Genomic DNA, 8,949 nt, shown 5'->3' with positions numbered 1-8,949 from the left:
TCTGAGCCAAATATGTGTCTGTTTATTTTGAACAGACAAGAAAATATAAAAAGAGGAAATAAATAAATAAATCAAATATTTATTTTGCTAACTAAACATTTTTGACCCTAAAGCCCAGCTTTTATTTTGGCATCAGCAGGCTACTTTGGCTAGCTAAACATTTACTTTGGACCTAAATATTTGATTAAATAAATACTACTATATTTATTACTAGAATATATACTAAATATATACTAAATATTTAGTTAGCAAGCTAAATATTTAGTTAGCAAGCCAAATATTTAGTTAGCAAGTTAAATGTTGGAGCTAAAAATGTAGTTATTAAATTAAGTATTTGGTTTGCAGCTTAAATGCTTAGTTTAGGAACTAAATACTTAGTCTGAAAACTAAATATTTAGCAACAAATTAAATATTTATTTTGCTAACTAAATGTTTTGGTCGACAAAACCAGCTTTTATTTTGATATTCCACTTCCGTTAATTTGGAAGCTGCTTTGCATATTAAATATTTAGTTCCTACATTTAATTTTCAAACTAAATATCTTTCAAAGTAAATATTTAATGTAGAGCTAAATATTTAGTTAGCAAAATAAATATTTAGCTCAGACTTAAACATTCAGTTGGGATCTAAATATTTAGCTTCCTGCCAAAACATTTAATTTGATCTTTGAAGATGAACTCTCTCATTTCTTCCCTGATGAATTAAATAAAACAAATTATTTCTGTTCTCTGACGGCGCCCCCTACAGGGCTGCAGCTTTGTTGCTTCTCTGAATCAGAATTGATCCGTTTGGTTGCTCTGTTGCCTCTGAATGTTGCAGGTTGCTGTAAATACTGTTTGTTGCTGTGGTCAGACGGACAGACGCTTCCACCTCCTCCTCTTCCTCTCCTCCTCCTCCTCCTCCTCCTCTTTCTCTTCCTCTCCTCTTCCTCCTCCTCCTCTCCTCCTCCACCTCCTCTTTCTCTTCCTCCTCCTCCTCCTCCTCCTCCTCCTGCTCCTCTCTGTTTTCCGCTGCAGGAACCTCGTTGCTGTGCAGCGTTTGTGGAAATGTTCAGTAAGACGTTTAACTTCACAAACAGGAACCAGGATGAAAACATTTTATTCTCATTTTTCATATTTTTATCTTTATGCATTCAAACTTTCTCAGGCTCTTTTTAACGTTGCTGCATGAATTTCTTTCTCCTCTTTTATAATCTTGTGTTTTTTGACGTTTCTCTGCCTGTTTTTACACCTTCTTTTAATAATGTGCTTTTTGTTTTTGTACTGTACAGTTTTTTAATGATTTCTAATGATGTGTTTGAAACATCGGAAAAGTTCAAGATGAGTCGACCATTTGCATCCGGGAGAATAAAAGTTGGAGTTTGTTCAGACAGTTTGGGTCATTTTTAATGTTTCTAAAACCATGTTTATTACAACAAGCCGCCACAGGGGGGCAGCAGCGCACGGCCCAATCGTTAGCTAATAATTAGCTTTCCAGCTAAGTGTGCTCAAGATCTAATGGTTTCCAGATGCATAACTGATTAATTTTTACCTACCAGGTATTTAATATTCATCAATAATTTTACATGCTAACTGCTAATCGGTGATTTTCTATCCGATTCATTTTCAGAGTCTTATTGCAAAGCCTGTTTATTTCAGAAACTTTATCACCAAATGAAACAAATTATATAGATTAATTACAAACTCTGTTAATTATGATGATTTTTCATTTACGGTGACAGAAAACATGACATTTAAAATCATAGTATTTTAAATGTTGGTTCATCAGACCAATATTTTATCATAAAATTTTAAATATTTTACATTTTTCAATTTTAATCTTTAATTTTTAATCTAATAAGCTTCATCAGAATCGACTCTTATTATTTAATCATTTGATTTCTGTAGATTCATCAGCAGTTTGAACATCAGAGACGGTTGTTCGGGGTAAACAGGGAGGTTTCCATGGCAACAGCACCAAGCGGATGCCGTCTTTACCTCCACGTCACATAATGCTAATAAATCCGTCCTTAATTAACAAATTATTTACTTTGCGTTTCGATTCTTAGCTGTTCATCCCACAGATATCCTTCCTCAGTTCCTCCGTATTAATGATTATTAATATGTGGAAAATAATTAGTTCTACGGTTTAATTCGCTGCTTTCTTGTCTGGTTTAGTTCAGTTTGTGCATCAAAACCAAACAAACTAAAATCACTTTATTCCTGAAATAATCTTAGAGGCTGCCGGCCCAGACAGAGAAAACCTTGGACCCGGTGAGGGATGGACGCGTTGCATAAGACCTGAGAGGTCAACAGTGATCTGATCTGTGCGTCCAGCTCAGAAACAAGACGACAGGTGGAGAAATGAGCCGCAGTTCTTACCTGAACAAAAAACTCATTTCCACGGTTTTTCAGATCGTACTTCAGGTCTCTGGTCTGAAATGAGGCGGTTCTGATCTGAAATGAGGCGGTTCTGATCTGAAATGAGGCGGTTCTGATCTGAAATGAGGCGGTTCTGATCTGAAATGAGGCGGTTCTGATCTGAAATGAGGCGGTTCTGATCTGAAATGAGGCGGTTCTGGTCTGATTTTGCTGAGCTTGCAGAAGTTGGGACAAAAAAGGCAAACAGGTTTTTAAACTGCAGAGGCTTTTAGACATAAAAATCAGATTTTCCCACTGATGAATAATAAAGATTTTTATTTGTTAGAAAACCAAATTTTTTCCTCACATTGATCATTAATATCTGCTGCTCCAAGTCCCACAAAGTTATAATAATTTCTCATTTTAGTTTAATTGTGATTGTTTGTTTCCCCAAGTTAGTTTTATTTAGAGTTTTCTAGTTTTTACTGGTTAAATGTTTAGTTTTCATTAGTTATAGTCAAAGTTTTTGCTTCATTTCTAGGTGCAGAATTAAAAAAGTGATGAATTGTGATGATGTATAAATCAACAGAAGAAACTATTTTCAAAGAATGATTCAGTTATTCTTAACTCTGGAGTTTTTTCCCAACTTTTGCTGTCGCCATTTTGCGGATCAGCGTAAGTGGCGCCAGCAGGAAAATGGATCGCTGTAGTTTGCAGACAGCTGATGTAAACAGCTTGTGTGGGGAAAAAAAACAATTTTATATCAGTTCAAAAGGCCAATAAATCTATAACCTATAATTTCAGTTTGTTTTAGTTTTATAAACATGAATCCAGTTGATTCTAGTTTTTCCCTTTAATTACCGTTTTTATTTCTTCCAGTTATTTTAACTCTGTTCTGTTTTTAAACTCTAAAGGCTGAGTTAGAGATCTGGTTATGAACCGATTATAGATTCAGACGATCGTTTTTCATTCCAGATGCAGCTAAACTCACTGGCCACTTTATTAGGTACACCTGTCTAATTGGTCAGAAACAGCAGGTTGGTTTGTCATTCTGGTCTCCATGAACTGAGGTCATAATTCACAGCTTCACCAAACTGACGGCTGTAACTTCAGGTCTAATAACGTCAGATAAACCTGATTTAAACCAGGTTTATCTGAAACATGTTTTCTGATGAATAATGACACAAAGTTCTGCAGTGAAAATGCTGCAGCTTTTAAAAATTCAGCAACTGATTCTGTCAATTCAACAAAATCCTTCAAAACCTCTGAGATATTTCTAAGACCTGGTTGAGTTCAGGATATGAAGACAGTCACACGGTTCAGATCGTCTTTATGAAACTTCTTACATCCAACTCACTAAATTGTAATTAAAATAATAAAATAATGTTGATGTTTAAAGGGAAACAAACAGATTCTGGAGGAATTCAGAGGTTTGGTGTCAGAATCAGATCTTTAGATTGATCAGAAAAAACTGAAAGCATCTCCTGGTTTCACTTAAAGGTTTTGATTTAAACACTTTTTCATATATTAAAGTTTATTTTACCTTTTGAAATCTTTCATTTCAGTATTTACCTTTGCCAGGTTGTTCTTCTGTTTACCTGGACTGAGGTTATGAAAGGTAAACAAACACGTTTTGCTGAACAATTTCAGTTTTCCATCAATAAAACATTAACCAGTATTGATCATCCGTTGCCAGTAAGGATCAATAAATTGCGTTACGTTGGACTCGTTCAACCCGGATCTTTGCTCCCAGAGATCCAAAGTTCGGATCCGGACTCGGATAAAACCCGGAGAGCTCCAGAGCTTCGGCACAGTCTCCTGTCCTGCAGTGGGTCCAGGTGTCTCAGTCCTCAGTGAAGATGAAGTCCAGTTTGTTCCTGGTGGCGGTTCTGGTGTGCGGCCTGGTCAGCGCTCAGCAGGGCGGTCTGCCTGAGCGGGTCCAGAAGCTGGAGGCGGACAACGACGTCCTGAGTCGGTTCCGATTCTTCCTCAGACTGTAGCTGATTGTCAGACTCCCAGATGTTTGTTTCTCTAACTGACCTTCTGACCTCCTGCAGCCAAATCCAGGGTGGCGTTCTCCGCCGCACTCGTCGACACCAACAACTGGACCGTCAAGGGCCCGCTGGAGGCTGATGAAACTCTGAAGTTCGAGAGAGTGATCACCAACATCGGCAACGGATACGACCCGGCAACAGGTGGACGGGATTCATTACGACCCGTTAGTTTAGGGTTCGCATGAAATACTGAGAACCTGAACGCACCACGACTCTTTATCCGAAAAAATGAGTCATTTTACGGCATTTAGTTCATTTAGGATCAGAAACTTTTCTCCAGCAGCTAATTGGGTTCAATCAATCAATCAATCAATCAATCAATCAATCAATCAATCAATCAATCAATCAATCAATCAATCAATCAAGTTTATCTGTGCAGCACATTTCAGCAGAAAGCCAGTTCTGAAAACATAAAACATCATAAACTCATCAGACATTACATTTTGTCCAGTTCCATCAATAAATGATCAATAAGCATCAATATGTTGATCAATGATCCAGTTGTTTCGGCTCAAAGGAAACTAAACGGGTTTGGACCTCAGTGTTCGACAGGAATCTGGTGAATTTGGTAACCAGGACCAACTAAAGTCCAGCAGCAGTTTAAATGTCTTCCAGAACCAGAACCACTGACCCAGGTTCTCTTCCTGCAGGTCTCTTCACCGCCCCAGTTAAAGGACTTTACTACATCCAGGTCACTGGAATCTCCGGTCCGACCGGTGAGCTGCACGCCGGGGTGAAGAAGAACCGAGAAAACATGTTCGCCATTTACCAGAAAGCAAGAACCCAGGCCGGCGCCTCCAACGCCATGGTGCTGGTTCTGGAGCAGGGAGACCGGGTCTACGTCCAGCTGTGGGCCGGGAAGACCATCGCTGACCAGGGCCGCCTCAGCATCTTCACCGGGTTCCTCGTCTTCCCCATGTAGATGAAGGTCCTGAGCCTAACAAACTGCTGGGCCCTTTAAGGGGCGGAGCTTAGAGCAGCAGCATGCGGATGAAGGAAACAGGAGCTGTAGAGTTTACCGTTAGCATTTTGTTCTTTAATTTGCTGTTTGCAATTTATTCCTTCCTTTGATGTGTGTCGGTGGAAATGCAGGTAAGTCATGTTGGAAGTTAATGACATTGTTTATTCAGCAAATATTTCAGTTTTTGTTTTGTAGCGTGAGAACTTAAGAGCTTCACAACGTGGGTTTTGTCATCTATTTATTTAGAAACGGGATGTTTGTAACCATTAATATTACAGTTGTTTAGTATGTGTGATATTATTTCAGTCATTTTATTTAGGGATTATTCAGACACTGACGTTTTATTATTAATGATCTTTTCTAGAACCACACAGTTACGTCAAATTAAGAAATAAACAGCAAGTTAAACCCACTGGAGTGAGACTCTGGTTTCTAACCGGACTCACCACAGTGATCTGGACTTTTCCACTAGCAATTACAATTTTATGAACCGTGGCAGGCATCTTGGTCCAGAAGCTCAGCAGGAAGTCTGCTGGATGGCTGTCAAATTAAAAGCACCGATAAATAAAAATACAATCTGCAGATCAGTGAAATAAATAAACACCTGAAACCAACAGGCTGCTTGGTTTGTTTTTTGCAAATCTGTTGAGTTCTGTGAGAAATCAGTCAGAAAAAACAAGTTCAAGGTTTTCAGTCCTTTAAATATTGAAACAGATAAAATGTGAATCCAAACAGAAAAGCTTGGATTCAGACCCAGAAAATGTTCTGCGTTTGTTTCCTTTGGTTGGTTCAGCAGCTTATCGACACGATTCACAGTCAGAACTGATAACATCCAACAGAGACAGGAAGAAAATCAATAACCTGGAAAAACCCAGAGCTGGAGCTCCAGTTTCCAGCCTGGCCAGGCGCCATCGGGCTGACCGGACATTTTCCCTGATGTTCTGTTGGGTCAAACCCGTTCAGCAGTTCTTTTACTTCCTGTATGGTCTGAGCATCAACATTAACACCAGCTGTTTTCCTTTTAGGGATTCAAAAAATAAAGTCTGTGCAGCAGAAAACCGCCCTGAAACATGTTGGTGTAAAACCGGTTCGGTTCTGTTTCACTAACAGGAAGTGATTCGGCTAAAGGAAGCGAGTCCTCTGAAAGCAGCGATGCTTTCTAAAGGAAACTAGCAGAAAGGAAACTTTCTAAAGGAAACTAGCAGAAAGGAAACTAGCAGACAGGAAACTAGCAGACAGGAAACTAGCAGACAGGAAACTAGCAGAAAGGAAACTAGCAGACAGGAAACTAGCAGAAAGGAAACTAGCATGCTCAGAGGTGATGCTTTTTATTCCAGCATTTTAAAAAAAATTAAAAAGTTTTTTTTAAAAGCACTTTGGATTTTTTGTAAAAATATCTTCATCAGTAGACTGAAGTTTTCCAAAATAAAAGCATAATATTCATGTTTTAGGGTTTGTTGAAACAAGGAAGGAAGAAATCAGAAGGTCTTGAAGTTTGTTATAAATTGATGTCAGTAAAGAATAGAAACAGCCTCTATTCTGCTGAACACGGTGGAGGTTGCATCATGCTGTGGGTCCGCTTCTAGACCTGGACATATTAATATTAATATTAATATTCAGTTTTTACATGTTAGATCATCTCTCTGTGGACAGAAATAAATAAAGACTCAGTGATCTAAGGCAGAAATATTATGGGATGTCCGGAGAACCGGGCCTTGTGTAACGACTTATAACGAGTTACATAAAACCTCAGCAACACCTGGACATGTGGAGAGAAGGGTCTAGTTAAAGCCTCTGAAGAGAATCAAGGCTCTCCTGCTGTGTAATCGTATTTATGTTCATTTATGTTGGGCTTATTGCAGTTCTTCCTTCTTTCTAAAGGATAAAATATGCATAAAAGTTTAAATTTAATCACTAAAAAGTGATTTTTTTTTGACAGGTTATAGTTTTTTCTGAAGAAGATGAGTGAGGAATTGAACTGTTTATGCTTTGAAATGAAATTAAAAACATATTTTAAGATGTTTTGCTGTGATATTTTTGTCTGTTTCCTCTTTGAATCAAACTCTGAATGTTTCCCTCTCAGTCGCCATGGCAACCAGGATGAAACATGCTTTAATGGTGTCGTTTGTCTCCTTCGTCCTCCTGGGTGACAATAATTCGCCTCACAGTTTCTTTGTTTCTGCTGTTAATTAGTGTTTGTCACCTGAATTAATCACCATGGAAACCATGACCTCTGTTGACCTCTGTTGACCTCTGTTGACCTCCGTCTTGTTTCTCACGGCGCAGAGGAACCGTCTGCTGCTGCTGTGCAGGACCAACATCTGGGAAAATGTCTTTATTTTCATCTAATCTACAAACAAACAGTTTTTCAGCACAAAACCGATTATTTTTCCAAAGCTGTGACCCAACATTGGCCCTAAATGATCAGAACCGGTTCTGATGATGGTTTGTGTCCCAGCATTTTAAAGAACTTTGACATTGGTTGAATATATTTATTAATCTGAGGTCGTGGTAAAAAACAAAGCGAGAAACTTTCTGTTAGAAATCAGTTTTATTGTTGTCATGATTTAAATGAATAAATATTTTATCTTTTATTTCTCAGAAACTTCTTAAGATGAAATAAAATCATGAGTAACAGCGCTGCCTTAACTTGTTCCTGTAGAGCTATAGAAAGTTGAGTGGAAGAAAAAAGTGCAGTAAAAGTCAGGATGTATAAACGCAAACTTAGGAGAGATTAAAAAATAGAAGAGCCAGGACCAGAACCAGGATCAGAACCAGAACTAGGACCAGAACCAGGACCAGAACAAGAACCAGGACCAGAACCAGAACCAGGACCAGAACCAGGACCAGAACCAGAACCAGAACCAGAACCAGACGGTTTCTCTCAGTTTTCTCTCCAGATGAAAGTTTGGTTTTCAGATTCTGAAGAGCAGAAAGAACCAGAATCCATGTTGGTTTAAGTCCAGAGAATCTGGTACCATATTATCTTCTGGTTCTGGTTCTGGTTCTGGTCCACTGGGTTTTCCAAAGTTTATAATGTATAATTATTAATCCAAGACACATTTAGTTGAACAAACATGAAGAAAATCATCTGCAGTGACTCTTTGTGAAGACAGAGGGCGCTGTAATCCACTGTTCGCTCTGGACTGGATGAGAAAAATAAACAGAATATAAATTTTATAATTATAATCTTTAACGTGCCGCCGTTCCATCCATCCATCCATCATCTGAAACGACAGAAACTCGTTACGATCATTTAATTTCCTTTTCCTGCAGATTTCTGAGCTGCAGCTCATTAACATAATAGATGGACTTAATACTTCCAAGAGTTAATTGAAAATTAATTCAGAGAAACAAAAACATCAAATAAAGCTGGCCAGCTTACTAACGAGTCTGGATCATTTGTTTTAATCACGTTTTAATGGAGACAAATCACTGCTGATTGTTGGGACCAAAATTTACTGCAACGTGATTAAGACGAGCTGGAAACGCTGGACGTTAAAACTCCATGTCAAACAAACAAACTCCAGTTATAAACACAATTAAAAACCAATTAAAACCTTTAGAATCCATTTAAAGGATGAGGCGTGTTAAT

The 8,949-nt window shown here is 38.3% G+C and overlaps 1 protein-coding gene across 1 annotated transcript; it reads left to right on the top strand.

The window, feature by feature from the left end:
* Positions 1-4,131: 4,131 nt before the first annotated feature.
* LOC106699911 (complement C1q subcomponent subunit B-like) lies at positions 4,132-6,738 on the top strand. The gene is made up of 3 exons (XM_023347408.1): positions 4,132-4,310; positions 4,397-4,534; positions 5,044-6,738. The coding sequence occupies exons 1-3, from the start codon at positions 4,199-4,201 to the stop codon at positions 5,313-5,315; spliced, it is 522 nt and encodes a 173-aa protein (XP_023203176.1). The 5' UTR covers positions 4,132-4,198; the 3' UTR covers positions 5,316-6,738.
* The last annotated feature ends 2,211 nt before the right edge of the window (positions 6,739-8,949 follow it).

The sequence above is a fragment of the Xiphophorus maculatus genome, chromosome 15 (genome assembly GCF_002775205.1).
Source record: "Xiphophorus maculatus strain JP 163 A chromosome 15, X_maculatus-5.0-male, whole genome shotgun sequence".
Taxonomy (NCBI): Eukaryota; Metazoa; Chordata; class Actinopteri; order Cyprinodontiformes; family Poeciliidae; genus Xiphophorus; species Xiphophorus maculatus.
This window is presented reverse-complemented; position numbering and strand designations above follow the sequence as displayed.

Bases quoted from the DNA above. Each gene is read 5' to 3' on its own strand.
- LOC106699911 (XM_023347408.1), top strand. From the start codon at position 4,199: ATGAAGTCCAGTTTGTTCCTGGTGGCGGTTCTGGTGTGCGGCCTGGTC. The intron at 4,311-4,396 runs GTCGGTTCCGAT...GACCTCCTGCAG, and splicing joins GGCGGACAACGACGTCCTGA to CCAAATCCAGGGTGGCGTTC. The intron at 4,535-5,043 runs GTGGACGGGATT...CTCTTCCTGCAG, and splicing joins CGGATACGACCCGGCAACAG to GTCTCTTCACCGCCCCAGTT.